Source organism: Perognathus longimembris, chromosome 7, assembly GCF_023159225.1.
Source record: "Perognathus longimembris pacificus isolate PPM17 chromosome 7, ASM2315922v1, whole genome shotgun sequence".
Taxonomy (NCBI): Eukaryota; Metazoa; Chordata; class Mammalia; order Rodentia; family Heteromyidae; genus Perognathus; species Perognathus longimembris.
In genome coordinates this window covers 43,726,878-43,746,562 of record NC_063167.1, presented here as the reverse complement: position 1 = coordinate 43,746,562, position 19,685 = coordinate 43,726,878, and the positions used below count along the sequence as shown (strand labels likewise).

General features: G+C 37.5%; 1 protein-coding gene across 7 annotated transcripts in view; it reads right to left on the bottom strand.

The window, feature by feature from the left end:
* The window catches only part of Alg6 (ALG6 alpha-1,3-glucosyltransferase), a 39,647-nt gene that overhangs the window by 14,676 nt on the left and 5,286 nt on the right, over window positions 1-19,685 (bottom strand). For 5 of the 7 annotated variants that reach the window (XM_048351465.1, XM_048351466.1, XM_048351467.1 and 2 more), the window contains 7 exons: window positions 13,182-13,266; window positions 11,113-11,202; window positions 10,073-10,161; window positions 6,571-6,653; window positions 5,028-5,092; window positions 2,588-2,773; window positions 1,856-1,991 (listed from right to left, as the gene is read on the bottom strand). In XM_048351465.1, coding sequence (XP_048207422.1) covers window positions 1,856-1,991; window positions 2,588-2,773; window positions 5,028-5,092; window positions 6,571-6,653; window positions 10,073-10,161; window positions 11,113-11,202; window positions 13,182-13,266 — 734 coding nt within the window. The remainder of the gene's footprint in view (window positions 1-1,855; window positions 1,992-2,587; window positions 2,774-5,027; window positions 5,093-6,570; window positions 6,654-10,072; window positions 10,162-11,112; window positions 11,203-13,181; window positions 13,267-19,685) is intronic. The other 2 variants (XM_048351469.1, XM_048351471.1) reach the window with 2 other exon arrangements.

Sequence of the window (19,685 nt, the reverse complement as noted above, 5' to 3'; positions counted from 1 at the left end):
TTCCTCAGCACCACATATACAGAAAATGGCCAGAAGTGGCGCTGTGGCTCAAGTGGCAAAGTGCTAGCCTTGAGCAAAAAAGAAGCCAGGGACAGTGCTCAAGCCCTGAGTTCACAGCCTAGGACTGACCAAAAAAAAAAAAAAATTGTACTCAGGAATCTTTTCTTGCTGATAAAACACATTACACTTAGCTAACTAAATCACACATCTGAATTTATTTAGAGCAATCCACTAGATACTAGCAATAACAAGAGCTAATAGCTAATAAATCAAAATGTTTAAAAAAAGAAAAAAGAAAAACTAGTAGCTGCTCAAGAATCACTTTCAAAATTAAATCTGTAATTGAAGGCTCTCCTGGTCATAAAACCCATCCTGCTACTGTATCATCCTATGTTCCCCCACCAGATCAAACAAAATATCTTCAGAATTGGAGGGGCAACACTGAATGGAAAAATGGAAGAGAGCGGCAACACTATCAAAAATGCCTGATACCCAGCTTTATAATTACCACGATAAATACCATTTCCTTTTGTTTTTAACCAGTACTGTAATTTGAACTCAGCCTCATGCTTGTTTGCTTGTTTGGTATCCTATCATTTGACCCACACCTCCAACTCAGCTTTTTGTTTGTTCTTTTGGAGACAGTCTAAAGGACTTTTCTGCCCAGGCTGGCTTTAAACTGTAATCCTCTATCCCTCAGGCTCCTGAGTAGCTATTATTACATAATCTACTGGTGCCTGGATGATAAATATCATTTCTAAAATGGTAAGTACAGCAAATAACTAGGTAGCTTTCACTGGGAGATAATTTTTTTCTTTATATAGGTATTAGAGATTATTAAAGAGTTAGGAACACAGTTGTCAAAAGTTCAAATCTCAGCCCTACCACACAGTAGTTGTATGTATCTCTGATCTGTTTTCTTATCTGTAAGGTGATAATGACACCTATTCCCACTTAAAGACAGAATAATGATCAAATAAAATCACAAAGAAGGATCTGGTATCTAGTAAGGAATAGTAACAATGATGATTAATGCTCATCATCTATATCAGCACCACCATCATCCCTGTGTACATAGTCACATATACCAATTCCTTCACTATAATTCCGTTCTTAGTTTCTTGCCAAACACTGCTTCCATCCTCCTATAAACATACTGAAAGATAAATACACTGAACGATGAGATTTATAAATTCCAATATTAAAAAGATATATATGCACTAATTCTTTCTTAAAGAAATGTTTTTCAAAAGCAAATTATCTATAAATATGTTGTCTCTAACCTTATTAAAAGGTCTTGTTTCAGAAAAATGGTTTGTTTAATTTAATTACTAAATCTAAATGATCAAATTATTCATGTAATAAAAGTTTAACAAGAGTGATTAAACTAGCATTAAATGAAATGAAAGATCCCATTAAAAATTACTATGGATGAAGGTTACATATCTCATAAGGAATTATGAGTCCTTTCAGAAGCAAACATGATTATCAGTTTAACAAATAATTTCCTCAGACTAAAAACCAAAAAATTGCAGAGCTCTTAACTTTTTATCTACAACTTCTCATGTTATCTTTCATCATGACCCAATTTCACTGGAAAAATGCACAACTGAATTATGAATCTAATGGTGGCTAAAAAGAAAGAAAGAAAGAAAGAAAAAACACCACCAATTCATGCAATGTCCTAGAAAACACCCACTGTGTTCAAGGTTCCATACTGGTTTAAGTAGCTGGCAGGGAATGGTTGTATGAGAAAAGCAGCTGAGGTTCCTATTCCTGTTCTTCTACATGAACTCCCCAAAGGCTACAGTTACAGTAACAGACAGGAATGACAGTACTAAGTTTTGAAACATGCCTCAAATAACCCACGATCAACTGGAAAAAGTCTTCTTAGAACCTGCAGCGTTTGTTCCCATTCTGTAAAGAATGGAAGCCAACAGAGAGTGAAGGAAGCCACAACGATACAAACCAGCTTCATTAGCAGCACACACCTAGAAAAAAACCAGAGGGGAGCAGTAAGATAGGGAAAGATAAACCGGTCTGCAAAATTAATGTGAATCTCATGGAATACAATGAGTGCAAATGTCTATTTAGTGGCTATGCTACCAATACAGATTTACGATGGGGCTTGTAAGAGGAGAGTCTGCTCACAACAGACTTGAAAATTTCACAACTGTTAAAATGTGCACCACTCCAACAAAAAGCTGTTAGTGCCAATCTAATTAATATTTAACTTGGATGACATTTCTATGGGGGAAAAAGGGATGTAGCCATAAAGAAAAATGTCAAATGGGGACATATTTCTAGTAAGTATATAATGTAATAAGCTCTAATATAATGAAATCTACAGCAATGCACTTAACAAACTCCATATTTCTTCACCTTCAGAAAAGATACAATGAGGAAAGTATTTCTCTAGAATACAGAACATAACTCAGTCACTTTCTTCCCATCCATCTACAGCCAGTGCATTTGTAAGAAATCAACATAAAGCAAAATCAAAGACTACCTTCCTCCAAGTAAGTATGCCAAACTAGTTCTCTGAAGAAAAAGTCTGAATTCTATCCAAAGATTAAAAGTCACTCACCCCTTTCCTTTAAGGCCTTTTTTAAAACATTTGCCAAGTAAAAAGCAAAAAAATGGCAAAGAGTGGTAAAGTTCCATCTGTTTATAATTTATAGCTAAGCAAAATGCCAGTGACCCAAGCAGGTCCCAGTCACAAGACACTCCAAGAACACCCCATAGAGCAAAGCCAAGACTCACAGAATTATATATGTTCCAATGTTAAGGAAATTATCTCAATAATTAAAATAAGGTCTTACATTTATCAAGTATATTTCCTATATAGTTTAAAAATAATATATGTACTATGAAAGCCCTATCTAAGTAGGAAATGAAAGCCACATCTCAGTAGAAATGGAAACTTATTGGTCAAACTTGGTTACACATATCCATAATCCTTGTACTTAGGAAGTTGAGGCAGGAGGACTGTGACTTGGAGGCCAGCCTGGGCACATGAGTTCTACACCAGTCTGACCCATACAGAAAGACTCTGTCTCAAAACTTTTTTTAAAAAAGGCAACCAGGCTCCAGTGGATCACATCTGAAATCCTACCTACTCAGGAGGCTGATATCTGAGGATCGCGGTTTGAAGCCAGCCTGGGCAGGAAAGACCATGAGGCTCTTAGATCCACTTACCACTTACCCAACCAGAAAACCAGAAGTGGCACTGTGGCTCAAGTAGTAGAGCACTAGCTTTGAGCACAAAGAGGCTTAGGGACAATCCCTAAGCCCTGAGTTAAAAAAAAAAAAAAAAGTTTAATTCCAATCACAAGGAAGATACAAATTTACCAGAATGTCTAAAATGAAAATGAGGATCAGAAAAATAGAGAATATCCGGAGCTCTTCCAGTATTCAGTTATTAATTGCAGTTGCTTGATTTTCTGGTGTTTGGCAAAGAACTGTTAGGCAAACCTCTACTATTTAGCCATGCCTCCAGGCCTTTTTTGTACTGGTTATTTGCAGACAGGGTTTCACTTTTTCTTGGGCACACACCTAGATGTAAGCCACTTACCTACCTTACATTTCCTGTCCTGATACCCAACTTTCTCTCATGAATATTTCTCCCTAGGCTGGAGTCAGAAGCTCAATCCTAATCTCAGCCTCCCACATAGCTTGGATGATAGGTGTGCACCATCACACCCAGCTATTATTGGTGGAGAAGGGGGTCTCGTGTTTGCCCAGAGCTGGCCTCAAATCCCAGCCCTCTGATCTTAGCCTCCCAAATAGCTAGGATTACAGGTGTGGGACAATGGTGCCAAGCCTATTATACCATTGCTAGTCAGAATGTTAACTGGTATTCTACACTTAAAAATAATTTGAGATTGGGCTGGGGATATGGCCTAGTGGCAAGAGCACTTGCCTCGTATACAAGAAGCCCTTGGTTCGATTCCCCAGCACCACATATACAGAAAATGGCCAGAAGTGGCGCTGCGGCTCAAGTGGCAGAGTGCTAGCCTTGAGCACAAAGAACCCAGGGACAGTGCTCAGGCCCTGAGTCCAAGGCCCAGGACTGGCAAAAAAAAAAAATTTGAGATTATCTAAAATTGGACATAAACCTTGTAACTCAACAACTGCACCCATGAAAACATTTATATGTGCACAGAGAAATACAAGAATGTTTGTAACAGCAGTATTTATCATAGTTCAAATCTAGAACAAATCAAATGTCTATCAGTAACAGAACTATCTCTGTTCATGCAGTGGAATACTGAAAAGCAATGTAACAACTATAGCTATACACACAAATACATGCACAAGTCACACAAACAAAATGTTGAGCCCAAACACCAAACACAAAGGAATATCTAATGGCAGAACTAAACTATAGTAGTACTAGCAGTACACCTTTGGGGGAAAAAAAAGCAAGTAATTGGGAGTATATATACAAAAGCAATGTTCTATTTCTTGATATGAATATACTTTGCCAATTCAATGGGATGCCTATTTGTTTTGAATAGTTTTCTAAATGAAGTATCATATTTTAAAATAATAATTTTAAAATCTGGTAAATAATTTTTTTTTAAAACAAGGTCTCATGAGCTTCATGATCCTCATGCTGCACAGGAAGCACAGGGCCAAGGACAAGTTAGCTATCCTTCCAGGGCACAATCCCCAGTTATGGACTTCCTCTAGCTAGTCCCCAATTCCTACTTTCTACTATTTCCCAATAATGCCATGAAATTAAAAATCCATCAATTGATTCACCCATTCATTAGGTTAGAGCTCTCATGATCCAGTCACTTCATAAAAGCCCCACCTCTGAGCAGTGCATCAAGGACCAGGCCTTATACACTGAGTGTTGGGGGGACATTTCATATCCAAACTATAACACTCATCTCTTGTCATTGCATAAATAGTTCCTATTAGCACCTTAGCATGTACAACATTATTGGATGACATTAAATGAATTAAATCTAGATTTCAAATTATGTGACTGATTTTATTTCTAAATTAGTAAAGGATACTGAAAATGTCCATAATCAATAAGAATAAGACCTGGATACAGCAATATGCACAATGCATTAGCAACCTGTGAAGAAAAACATTGTGAAATAAGTAATTTCAGTACTCAAACAGGGTAAAGGTGTAGCCTTTATTTATATAATAGCAAATGTTCCGTTTTCCTAAGGTGTTTTTTATTAAAATATTCCATTTGCATAGTTTTACACACTGGTGTTTTTAAGGAAGTGACTTAAGACCCTTCATTCAAAAGGAAAAATCACTAAAGGTTATTTGTCAAAGAAAGTATTTTTAGATATATAAATCAGAGGTTAATCTGATGATTAACCTATCTAATCATTAAATGTAAAATGGTCATAAAAGAAGTGTCTAACTGCGACTGAGAAGATTACAGCAACTATTCAAAATGCCTGTTCAGTTCCATCAGTCACTCCAGCTCAAAATTTGTATTTATCAGTTAAGCAATAAATTCACTATGTACATAGTAGAACGAACTTCAGTATTGTCATCATTACTATAGTAGGACATTAAATAATTATGATACTGTTTTCTCAATGAAAATTAATTGATAGACAATATAGTGCTCTCAGCCTCATTATCCTTTTTTTGGGGTGGGGGGATGAACAGTAAATCCCTTTTTGGGGGGTGAGCGGTATGGAAAATATTGGGGGTTGAACCAGAGCCTCACACTTGCGAGGCAGGCACTCTACTATCTAATCCACTGCACCAATCCCTTTTTTGCATCAGTTATTTTTGAAGTAGGAATGCTTTTATGCCCAGACTAGCCTGAGCTGTGATCCTACTTGCACTTTCTCATGTCACTGGGGATGATAGTCACATACCACTGTGCTCAGCAATTGGTTGAGATGGAGTCCTGTGAACTTTTATGCCCAGGCTGCCTTGAACCACAATCCTCCGATCTTTGCTGCCCAAATATCAAACATTATAAGTTTGAGCCATATCACCCAGGCAGTATAAGGTAATAAAAATAAATCTCAAGCCAGGTGATGGAGGCTCACACCTATAATACTAGTTAACTACTCAGGAAGGTAAGATCTGAGGATCATGGTTTGAAGCCAGCCTGGGCAGGAAAGTATGTGAGACTCTTATCTCCAGTTAACCACCAGAAAACCAGAAGTGGCACTGTGGCTCAAAGTGGTAGAGTGCTAGCCTTGAGTGAAAAAGCTCAGGGACAACACCCAGGCCCAGAGGTCAAGCCCCAAGACCAGCAAAGAATAAAAATAAATTTCAGAGATAAAATGCAACTGCTTTAAAATTTACCTTTTTCTTAGTTCAACTGATTAATTAATTTCAGAGCCAGGTACCAGAGGCTCCTGCCTATAATCTTAGCTACTCAGGAAACTGAGATCTGAGGACTGTGGTTCAAACCCAGCTAGGGAAGAAAAGTCCATGAGATTAACTCCAATTAACCACAAAAGGCTGGAGTGGAGCTGTGGCTCAAGGACAGCACCCAGTCCCAGAGTTCAACCCCAGACCTGGCAAAAAATAAATATAAATACATAAATTTCTGATTGTTTTAAAACTTACCTTTTTCTTAATTGAAATTTCTTTTAAACAACAACAGTACAAAACCACTGCAGGTATGTAAATCAGCAAATCAGCAATCAAAACTGAAACACAAGCAAATAATTTCAAGCATGATGACTACATGGGGATCTCTAACAATCTATTAACTGACTTTCTTTCTCAACTCTGATTGAGATTAGGCACATACCCACTATTGGTAAGTTCCTGACACAATTAACCCCTTCTGTTTGCTTCACTTGTGCCTAATTTCAAATGCTATATTACAAAACAGTTTCTTCATTTTCCCTAACAACTCATGCATTCCATAAGTTAGCTTAAAAATGAAGAATGCTCAAAGCAAGAAAAGGTATCATTTTCCTAAGTATCTGTATACTCTGAATTTTCTGATGAGAACAATTCAAATGTGATTTGTAAGAGAATGTGTATGTCTGTGTTTGTTTAGTGTGTGTGTATGTGTGTGTGTGTATGTGTGTGTGCAAACTAGTACTGGTGTCTGAACTCAGAGCCTCACTCTCAGCTTTGTCACTCAAAGCTGGTAAACTACTACTTGAGCCATGCCACCAATTTGGCATTTTGATGGTTAACTGAAGATGGTCTCAAGACTTTTTTGCCTTGTTGGCTTTGAAATGCTCAACTCTCAACCTTCTGATTGGCTGGATTACAAACATGACCTACTAGTTCTAGGCCCATAGGAGAATCATTTTTAAATATTAATATTTTATAGAGATGGAGGTATAGCAAACTCAAGAGGCAAAGTACCTTCCTAGCAAGCCTGAGGTCCAAGTTCAACTACTGGTACCACAAACCAGGTAGGTAGGTAGGCAGGCAGGTAGGTAGGTGGGTAAGTAAGTGTGTAGGTAGAAGGGTAAGAGAAAGAGGAAAGGGAGGGAGAGGAAAGAAAGGAATGGAAAAAGGGAGATGAGGGGAAAGGGAAGGAAAAGTAAATTTTAGCTAATTAATGCACATAAAGAGCTTGAGGGAGGGGCTGGGGATATAGCCTAGTGGCAAGAGTGCCTGCCTCGGATACACGAGGCCCTAGGTTCGATTCCCCAGCACCACATATACAGAAAACGGCCAGAAGCGGCGCTGTGGCTCAAGTGGCAGAGTGCTAGCCTTGAGTGGGAAGAAGCCAGGGACAGTGCTCAGGCCCTGAGTCCAAGGCCCAGGACTGGCCAAAAATAAAAAAAAAAAAAGAGCTTGAGGGAGTTGGGTACATTGGCTCATGGCCTTAATTCCAACATATAAAGAAAATCAAGAGTTCGGTAACCAGCCTGTGGTATTTTCCTTCTGGTAGACAGATAAATATCTGTGTGTGTGTGTGTGTGTGTGTTCAAAATAAGCAGTTCTTTTAGAAGAACTAATAGGGAAATGTATTCTCCAATAGGACAACCTAGCAATCCAAAGACATTTTCTTGTATCTTACTAAATGTAATACATAGAAAAAGGTTAAATGATAGTAAACTGTCAGTGTTACTGTGTACAAACTACATTCATCTACAAATGATACATTTAAGATGATACCGTGGATGTAGCTCAGTAGTAAAGCAACTGCCTAGCATGATCAATTCTAGCACCAAAAAATAAATAAATAAAAATTTAAAAGCCCAGTATGGTATAATCCCAACACCTCAGAAGACTGAGGCAGGAGGATTTCAAATGAGGCTAGCCTGGGCTATAGAACAAGACCTTGCTCTCAAAAAGAAAAAAAAAAAGACAGACAAACAGAAACACTCCCACACTGGTTATCTAAGGAATAGTTAAAGAATATTCAACCTGGAGGAATGATTTCAAATTATCATAGATCATTAGGTATATAAAGAAATAAAATAACAAATATGTTCTCTATAACCTAAGAAAACTGAACCTAGAACGACAAGGAAGTTATAATGTAAAAAGAAAAATTTGGGGCTGGGAATGTGGGTTACTGGTAGGGTGCTTGCCTAGCATGCACGAAGCCCTGGGTTCGATTCCTCAGTACCACATAAACAGAAACGTCCAGAAGTGGCACTATGGCTTAAGAGGTAGAGTGCTAGCCTTGAGCAAAAAGAAGCCAGGGACAGTGCTCAGGCACTGAGTTTAAGCTCCAGAACTGACAAAAAAAAAAGAAAGGAAATTTTTTTTTTTTTTTTTTTTTTTTTTTTTGGCCAGTCCTGGGCCTTGGACTCAGGGCCTGAGCACTGTCCCTGGCTTCTTCCCGCTCAAGGCTAGCACTCTGCCACTTGAGCCACAGCGCCGCTTCTGGCCGTTTTCTGTATATGTGGTGCTGGGGAATCGAACCTAGGGCCTCGTGTATCCGAGGCAGGCACTCTTGCCACTAGGCTATATCCCCAGCCCAAGAAAGGAAAATTTTAATGACCAGGATTCTCTGAAAATAGAAGAAGGCATTCTAAAGACTGGGTTTCCTAAAAATACAGATAATGGTTCAGATAGTGAGAACATAGTTGGCAAAGGAATAAAGCACTGGAGGAGAAGGAAAAAGATCTGATAAAGAGAAAGACAGACAAGATAAGTAATCTCCTGAGCCTGAAGATTCTATAAAACCAGACTGACAAAAAGATTTCACTGAGTAAATTTAAGACTAATTAATGAGAAGGCCCAGCTAAGCATTAAAATCTTGATAGAAAGCTTATAAAGAAAGCTAAACTTGTTACTTCCAAACTCCTAGAACAGCACACACAGGTACTCAAGTTAAAAATGACCCTGTGGGTGCAGATCAGTGGTAGGGCACTTGCATGGACATGCCCCTGGATTTAATCCCCAGGACCACAATGTTGAAATGAAAAGTGTGAAAGATTATTAAATTTAGCAACAATGCCCAACTACAGATGTATGAGATACAACTTGAGGTTGACTTTAAGAAAAAGGTGAAAAGAACCTAAATCTAGGACATGGAAGCAGCTATCTAACCAACAAAAACTGCAAATACACAGCTATGCAACCTCAGAGAAGTTATGTACCTCACCTCTCTGTACCTAAACAGCATCCTCAGCTTAAAATAAGATTAGAAGCCAGGCACCAGTAGCTCATGCCTAGCTACTCAGGCTCATAATCCTAGCTACTCAGGCTGAGATCTGAGGTTCAAAGACAGCCTAGGCAGGAAAGTCCATGAAACTTTTATCTCCAAATAATGAGAGTGGGGAAAAAGGAGAGCGAGAGAGAGGGCCAGAAGTGGAGCTATGGCTCAAGCACTAGCCTTGAGCAAAAAAGCTCAGGATAGTGCACAGGCCCTGAGTTCAAGCCCTAGGACGGACACACACATACCCATTTGGTGATTCAATTAGAGATAATAAAATATACAGAATGATTCCTTTCTATTTCTTTGGTTTTTAGCTTGCATATGCTTTTAGCCTAATATCCTCAGAGAGAGAGAGAGAGAGAGAGAGAGAGAGTGTGTGTGTGTGTGTGTGTGTGTATGGTATAGATTTAAAATCATTAGGTACTTTTTATTAATTGATCCAAAACTGTCAAAAACTCAAATTTGATACTCAATTCCTATCATTACCTGTGGTACGCATGAAGAGCTTATGCTCCTGACTCTCATATCCACGTGATACATGGAGAGCAATCCAGTCTGGATTGATAAATTTTGCCCTGCAAATCAAAACACATACACATGTACTTTATTCCTCACCTCTTTTAGCAATAAGGACATTAGAGGACACAGGAGTTATTTGGAAACTAGCCATTGCTCTTAATAGTAAATGATGAAGCTTTACTCCTTTTATTTAACCAGGTGAAATCACTTAAGCTATAAAACTCAGGTCTTACCGTTCATAATCTTTTAGTTATCATAAGTATTAACTATAATAAGCTGCTATTAATCATAAATCATGGTATAAAACAATTAGTATTAAAAGTACATGAAGTTTTCAATCATATTGTAATAACATGAATGCCACAAAGTACAACTAGTTGTTATGATGTTTAGGTGTTTATTTTCAATCTATAGTTTATTTTTTCAAAATATGAAAAAGTTAAATGTTAGAATAACAGAACATGGAAAATGAGCTCAAGAAATACTATGAAAATGTTCCTTAAATTTTTGTTGACAAACTTAAGTCTGAGATGAAATACTAGTACAAGGTAGAACTAGGAGGCTCCACTAAAACAAGTCTCATTTCCCATAAGCTATTCCATTTCTCCAAAGGAAGAACTCCAATCCCAAATTTTAAGTCAAAGTGAAATATTACAGTAATTCCAGTTTCTAACTTGACATTTAGTCAGAAAACCATTTGCACTTATATTTTCCACTTACTTGGGTCATTGGATGGGACCAATATTATAAGTATCTCTCAGCAATCAGTGTATAATTGGTAATGTTTCCACTTCAAAACAAAGCTAAGTTTTTGTATTTTGATCTAGCATGTATTCCAACAAAATTAGAGAAATGTTCAAATTCTGGTACTTTCTTAAAATCCATTTGTAATACATAGTAAAACAGGACTATAGGGTATCTCTCCTCTCTTCAATAAAGTCAGATCAGACTTTCTTATATCTACTGAGGACATAAAAATTCAGTTACATCAAGGAAAAAAAACTTACACATAGGCACATAAAAAACTATGGTAAGCTGTGAGAGGTGGGTAGTCCAGTCCCCAATACTGTAAATTGTTATCACTGCTGTTAAAATACCTGGAAAAACATCAGAAAAGAAAAAGAAAATTAAAAAGCACCATTCTATTATCAATATTCAAGATTTATTTAACATGTATCATCTAACTGAATTTCATCTTAAAACTTTAACTATTAGAATACTAAGCTATGAAAAGACATAAAGCAGATATTCCAGGCAAATTAGGACTGACCATTTTTCCATTAATTGACTTAATCAATGACTAATACTCCTATAACAAAAAATATACAAACAAAAGAGACAATTTGCATCTCATAGTCTTGACACACTAAAGAAAGTATTTCTTTAATTCACAATTTTAAAAGATGAAAAGTCAACTTCAAATAACACATGAAGATCTAGCTTACTGAAAAAGAAATACCATCAGGCAGGCGTTGTTGTCTTGAGGTACTATGGACAGAACCCAGCTAAGCAAGTACTCTACCACTGAGTTATATTCCCAGTCCTAGGAAGGCTTGGAATTAAGATTATGTTTGAAGTGGGTGCTGGTGGCTCACATTTGTAATCCTGGCTACTCAGAAGGCTGAGATCTGAGATCTCAGTTCAATGCCAACCCAGGCAAGGAAATCCACAAGACCCCTATCTCTGATTATTACCTAACCAACAAAAAGCAGGAAGTGGAGGAGTGGCTCAATGATAGAGCACTGGCCTTGAGCAAAAAAATTCAGAAACATCATCCAGGCTCCGAGTTCCACCAAAAAAAAAAAAAATTGTAAAAAAAAAAAAAAAAAAAAATTGTATTACAATTAGGGAAATGAAAGGGAATATCAAAATTGAGAGACAAAGGATAAAAAGACAAACAACTCCAAAAGCAATACTTGCAAAACCATTTGGTGTAAAGCAACTGAACAACTCATGGGGGGAGAGGGAAAGGAGGAGGGGGGAGGGGGGGAATGAGGGAGGAGGTAACAAACAGTACAAGAAATGTACCCAAGGCCTAACATATGAAACTGTAACCTCTCTGTACATCAATTTGACAATAAAATTTTTTAAAAGGTTATATTTGATGGAACTGGAAATGTGGCTTAGTGATAGAGTGCTTGCCTCGCATGTATGAAGCCTTGGGTTTGATTACTCAGTGCCACATACACAAAAAAAAAGCTGGAAGTGGTACTGTGGCTCAAGTGGTAAGTGGACTAGCCTTGAGCAAAAGAAGCTCAGAGACAGTGCTCTGGCCCTGAGTTAAAGCCCCAGGACTGGCAAAAACAAATAAAGAAAGAATGTAAAGGTTATGTTTGAGGACTGGGAATGTGGCTGCATGCCTACCATGCATGAGCCCTGAGTTCAATTCCTCAGTACCATATAAACAGAAAAGGCCGAAAGTGGCGCTGTGGCTCAAGGACAATGCCAGGCTCCAAGATTGGCAAAAAAAAAAAAAAAATATATATATATATATATATATATATATATGTGTGTGTGTTTGAAAAAGTCTTATTATAAGTGCTATGCCTCAAGAAATAAAAGTTACACTTCCATAGACATTCTTAGTCATATCCTTTGTAACTAAGCAGCTTCTTCCATCCAGTTTATTTTGTCATAGCTTATAATATTATGTATCAAACTACATAACCTACAAGGCCACTGTTCATAAGCCTATTTGTAATGGGTCACAGTTACAAGGCATAGTCTCGTACTTTAGGATTAAAGTTTTCCAGCTGGTATTCAACATGAACCCCATTAAATAATCTATTACCCCTATTCAGTAGTACCAGTTGGCCATTAGCCAGACCACTGCTGGGAGAGATATGGCCATAAGAAATCAAGTAATTAAAAAAGTTAAGTAATTCATTTTGACCAATACAACTTTGTTTTCAGTTTCTTATAAAGCAAAAACTAGTTTTCACTCACTTTTACCTGGAGATTCACTGGAAATAAATAAACAGGAATGGTGCTAAAATGATAGTAAGCTATAAGCATGCAATATCTTCAAATAAAGTATGTTACAATAAAAATAAAATTCAGCCAAAATTGTCTATACCATTGTTTGATTGGTAAATTATAAGTGACTTCTTGCCAGTGCCTCTGAGCTTCATAATCCCCAAACATGGGAGGTTTTCCAGCACCTACAATGAAAAATAAAAACAGCGAAACAGCAATGGACTTTAGTATACCAGTGATTTTAAATTTCTTTATAAAAATTTTCTAAGGCTTGGGATATACCTGCCTAGCATGTTGGAGGCACTCTGTTCAATCTCTAGCACCCAAAAATTAATTGATTAACTTATTAATTAATTAAAGGAAGGGAAGGAGGAAGGAAAAGAGGAAGGGAGGGAGGGAGGGAGGAAGGGATGGAGGAGGGAGGGAAGGAGGGAGAGGGAGGGAGGAACGGAGGAAATGTAGAGACAATGCTGGCAAGAACATAACAGTTACCAAAAGAATCAGGGAGATGAGGTAGAATCCTGGCACTGCTAAAGAACTGAGCAACTATGTGATAAGCAAATTACTTATCCTCCCTTATCCTTCCTATCTTTCCTTTAGCAAATTATAAACAGGATCAATATAACTTATCTAGAACACTACTAGAATAATAGGTATAAAATATCCAGAATAGTATCTAGTAACCATGCAATAAACAGAAACTACTATTTACATTACCAAGTTATAAGATACACTTCATGAGGATAAAGCCAGGTGCAGCGGTGCACACTTGTAATCCCAGCACTTGGGAGGCAAAGACAGAGGACTGAATTAAAACCAGCCTGGGCTACATGCTGAAAAAAAAAATAGTCAACTACACTATCTTAGAAGTATCATAATTATAAATGCCTTTTACAAAGAGCTTTTACAAAAAAATATAAATAACCTAAGTAGAGCACAAACTACAAAAAGACTATTACATAGCCACTAGTTAGGTCAGGCTTTGATATCAAATTAGCTATATAGATAGAGAATATTTTATGTTTGTTGTTTGCATTTTGCTTCCTATGAAGCATTTTTGAATATTCCTATGAAATGTTTTTATCTTGTGTCCCTTTTTAAAAATGTTAGTATTGGGGTCCAAACTCAGGACCTCATGCTTGCTAGAAACTGGACCACTTGAGCCACACCCTCAACTCTTCTTTGCTTTAGTTATTTTCAAGTGAGGCCTCATGTTTTTGCCACGAGTTTGCCTAAGGTCACAAACTTCCTATCTAAAGCCTTCTGACAGGCATGGACCACCAGGCCTGGCTTATTTTAGATGGAATCTCACTAACTTTTTATCTGTCTGACCTCAAACTGCAGCCCACCCAATCTTCACCTCCAGAATAGCTAAAATTACAAGTATAAGATACCATTCCCAGCTCTCACTATTTAACTAGTGGTTGATCACAAAAGTATTGACAAGTACAAAATGGTAGACATCAGTTTCTAAGTCAGCATATAAAGTGAAAATCACAAGAGTCAAATATACTGATTAGTCTGATAGGAAGATGTTCAACATATTAATGTGCACTAAAATCTAACTTAGATTTCTCCAACTTTAGAGCAATAAAATAAATTGTTTGCATTTACAAAAGGCTCTATTCTACCAATGCTCCTTAAATATTAAATTTCTGTTCAAGAAGATATTCCTACCATGGGGTAATTATAGGAAAAGCAGATTCACAGCTCTGCAACATAACACACTAAGTAGCTTAAAAAATTATCCAGGAGGGCTGGGAATATGGCCTAGTGGCAAGAGAGCTTGCCTTATATACATGAAGCCCTGGGTTTGATTCCCCAGCACCACATATATAGAAAAAGGCCAGAAGTGGCGCTGTGGCTCCAGTGGTAGAGTGCTTGACCTGAGCAAAAAGAAGCCAGATAACAGAAGCAGCAAGATAAACTTAGAAATCAGACTACTCAGTAAATTTTTAATTTGTCATTGAAATCAGTTATTTTAGAATATGTCTCTTTCAAAAGTGTTACATTTGATTTTAGATATTCAATCTCTTGTTTAATGTGTACTTAAAATAAAGGTAATCTTAATGGCAAAAAAAATGATAAAATAATGGCATTCACAGGGAAATGGTCAGATCTTGAATGAATAATATTGAGCGAGGCAAGCCTAAAGCACAGAGGACAAAGGCGCATGGTCTCCCTGATATGTGGTTGTTGGAGGGGGAGGGGAGAACAGTAGAGATCATGTCTGTAAAGCAACAAACTTCTTTTCAAATGGTATTTCTACATATTTTGGTCAGCGACTTTAGATAGATCATCTCTCTAAAACCAAACAATTACTAAATAAACATAAAAAGGTCTCAACAGCTACATACATATGATTATATGAGGCTAAGCAAAATGAACTCCAAGAGATGGAAACAGGAGGATTTTACTGTTGTCAATGTTTAATGTACTAGGTGAATTTCCTTTGAAGTACCCCCCGTGGTCACTGTATATGATTCTGGTATACTGGATATTGTATATATGCTTATCTGAACTGGGGAAGGGAAAGAAAAATGAAGGAGGGAGTAACAAATATGACAAGAAATGTACTCACTACCTTATTATGTAACTATACCCTCTCTGCACATCATCTTATCAATAAAATTTAATTAAAAAAAAAAGAAGAAGCCAGAGACAGCGCTCAGGCCCTGAGTTCAGTGCCCAGGACTGGCAAAAAAAAAAAAAATTATCCAGGGCTGGGAATATGAGTTAGCAGTAGAGTGCTTGCCTACCATGCCTAACATGCATGAAGCCCTGGGTGTGATTCCTCAGTACCACATAAACAGAAAAAGCCAGAAGTGGTGCTGTGGCTCAAGTAGTAGAGTGTTAGTCTTGAGCTAAAGAATCTCAGGGACAGTGCCCATGTCCTGAGTTCAAGCCTCCCCAGGACTGGCAAATAATTTTTTTTAATTACACAGTATACACATATTCATGCACACACACACACACACACACACACACACACACACACACACACACTACACCAGCCTCTCAGAAAGAACCATGTCTTATTTATTTTGGTATCTGCAGCTAGAAGACTCTTCATAACATCTGATAAATTCTCATGGAATATGTTGACATAGCATAAATAGGTATTATCTGTGTGACATCAAAGATTTTTAAGTTCAAAGAGCATGTGAGTCCCTGCATTCCCATTTACTGAATGTGCAACATTAATTTAGGATGGCAGACCAATTATGCCAAGACTGGTTGAATGCAATGTCCAAATACTTGTTCTTGCCCCAAATGTCCTGTGACTTTGGAAAAAAAAAATTTCTTTTGTTTTTGAGACAGGGTCTGGCTACATAGCTCAGGCTATTCTAAAACTTGGAAGCCTCTTGCCCAAGCTTCTGAGTGCTAGGATATGATTGGAGCAGAGAGAGTGCTTGAAATTATAAGCCTCTCTATTCATGCTACCCACCCCCTATTCCACTCATTTCTTCTACCAACTCATATGCAATCTTCAAGAATCACCTCAAGTTCTCCATTAACCTTCTCTTATAAACTAAAAACATATTGACCAGCTAGGCATCAGTGGCTCACGGCTGAGATCTAAGGACTATAGTTCAAAGCCAGCCACACTCTTATCTTCAGTTAACACCAAAAAGTCAGAAGCACATCTGTGGCACAAGTGATAGAGTACTAGCCTTAAGCAGAAAAGCCCTGAGTTCAAGCCCTTGTATCAGCTGGAAAAAAAATGACCTTTAGTTATTGACTTCTCATATTACACTTTCAGTATCATGTTTTATCACATAACTATACAATTTCCTAATTGTTTCCAAATAATAGTCCTAGTTCTTAAAGACAGAAAAAAAATATATTCCAGAGTTCAAAGGAAACATTGACAAGCATATATAATACATTCAAAACATAGTTAAGGGGCTGGGGATATGGCCTAGTGGCAAAAGTGCCTGCCTCGTATACATGAGGCCCTGGGTTCAATTCCCCAGCACCACATATACAGAAAACGGCCAGAAGTGGCGCTGTCGCTCAAGTGGCAGAGTGCTAGCCTTGAGCACAAAGAAGCCAGGGACAGTGCTCAGGCCCTGAGTCCAAGCCCCAGGACTGGCCAAAAAAAAAACAAAAAACAAAAAAACATAGTTAAGCTGGGCTAAAGTGGCTTACACCTGTAATCCTAGCTACTCAGAAGGCTGACATCTGATGACTGCAGTTAGAAGCCACACTGGGGAGAAAAGTCCCAGTGAGAATCTTATCTCTAATTAACCACTCCAAAACCGGAAGTGGTGCTGTGGCTCAGGTGGTAGAGTGCTAGTCTTAAGCACAAAGAGGCTAAGGGACAGCATCCAGGCCCTTAGTTCAAGCCCTACAACTGACAAAAAAAATAAAAAAAATTAAGCTGGGTGTGGTAGCTCAAGCCTGTAATCCTAGTCACTTGGGAGGTGGAGATCAGTTCAAAGCCAGACCAGGCATAAAAAGTTCCAAGATACTACATCTCAATCAATGTCACCCCAGTGACAATGGAAAGCTTAAGAAAATGGCCGGGGCATAATGAAAGACCCTATTTTGAAAATAACCATACAAAAATGGGATTGATAGAGTAGTTCAAGTGGTAGAATGCCAGGTTTAGCAAGCACAAGTTTGAACCCTAGTAGCACCAAAAAGTAATTATAATAATAACCAACGTGCTTAAGCTGGAGAAAACCTACAATATTTTAGATGAAAATAATGCCCCAATAAATTGCTCTCATTTTTACATGTGTATTTTATAGGTGTGTGTATGTTTTTTTCTATTTCAATGAACATAATCATTGAACGTGAATTCATTTAGAAGAAAATAATGGATTTTTATTTCTTGTTTGTTTTTGGACCACTGAAATGATAAAAGCCAGAGAAGATGTTAAGTAATATCTTATACCCAAAGAATTCAACTGTCTAGATTTTTTTCTACAATAACTCTAGATTTGTGGTCAGTGTGGAAGAATTTATTATCATTCTCTAACAAATAGAAGAATAGATAATGACTCTCTTTAGGGTTGGGAAACAAGTTTTTATCCAGAGTCTGACCTACTTCAATAAATTCAGCTGACACTGGCTATGAAATTAGTACTTAAAATTTAAAACTGCTAAAGTGCCCTTAAAGCAACCAGAAGGACAACCCAACTGTACCTGTGGGAGCGCCACTTAGGAAGGGCAAGGAGGATTCCTTCCACGGGGTGATTAATTCTACAAATTCGTTTACATGAGATTCAGAATTACACAAAGAAAACACACTAATTTATATTTATACAGTTAGTTCTGTCTCATCCTTAGGAAAATGGCCAGTACTTAAATGTTCATTTTATTAATTACTGAACTCATCAGAATTATGCTTGAATTTAAAGAACAAGTAGCGTGTGTTAACAAGATACTTTATATTACCTTTTACAATTTTTTTTTACTTTTTGCTGAATCTGGGAATAGAACTCAGGGCCTGGGGGCTAAGCTTTTTTGATCAAGGCTAACATCTACCACTTGAGCCATACATGCTCAACTTTTGACCTTTGTTTTTTAGTGGTAGTTAATTGGAGGTAAGAGTCTCTTGGACTTTCCTGCCTGGGCTGGCTTTGAACCACAACCTTCAGATCTCAGCCTTCTGAGTAGCTGGGATTACAGGAATGAGCCATGCACCTCTAAGCTTGCTTACAATGCAATTTAAAATATTCTAAAAGAAAAGATTGGCTTAAAATATTTCATATAAAATTTTCCTTTGTTTCTGGCTAACGAACTTGTAATTTCTTACTAGTTATCTTAAAAAGAATCTAACCAGGGCTGGGGATATAGCCTAGTGGCAAGAGTGCCTGCCTCGGATACACGAGGCCCTAGGTTCGATTCCCCAGCACCACATATACAGAAAACGGCCAGAAGCGGTGCTGTGGCTCAAGTGGCAGAGTGCTAGCCTTGAGCGGGAAGAAGCCAGGGACGGTGCTCAGGCCCTGAGTCCAAGGCCCAGGACTGGCCCAAAAAAAAAAAAAAAAAAAAAAGAATCTAACCAACTAAATAGAATGTAGTCCTATTTTAATAATGAAATGTTGTAAAAGCTCATTTTGTATGTCATTTTCCTTCAAAAAATTGGTAGGAAAAGATTTTTATAGTAAAATAACTTTTCTCTGTTCAAGTGCTGTTATTTTGTCTAAAACATTACTATACTTTGGATCAAGTGTACTTGAAGGTAATTCTCTACAAGAAATGATAAACAACCAGCATTAAAGAAACTGTCTATTCCCCATAAATGATTTAAAAGCAAAAAGCAGTATTTATTTAGTATTTTTAGGTCTATGAAAATTAATTTACATAGCGTCCTAAAAAGTTAAGGAGTATAAATTTTGGAAATAGATGCAATTACAGTAACATTTAAGTAGTTTACTTAAATAATGGATAATTTCCAAAGGAAGACTAATACAATAATAAAGCAAGCTAACTTAAATTTTTATGCTTTTCTGTGACAGGGAATCTGGACCTGCTACCTAAAATATAGCTCCTTGTCACACTACGTAGTGTGAGCTGAAGGGAATTTGAGAAACACAGGTGCAGCAAGCAGAAAACTAGGCCCTTGTTAGCAGAGCTTTCTCCCTATACC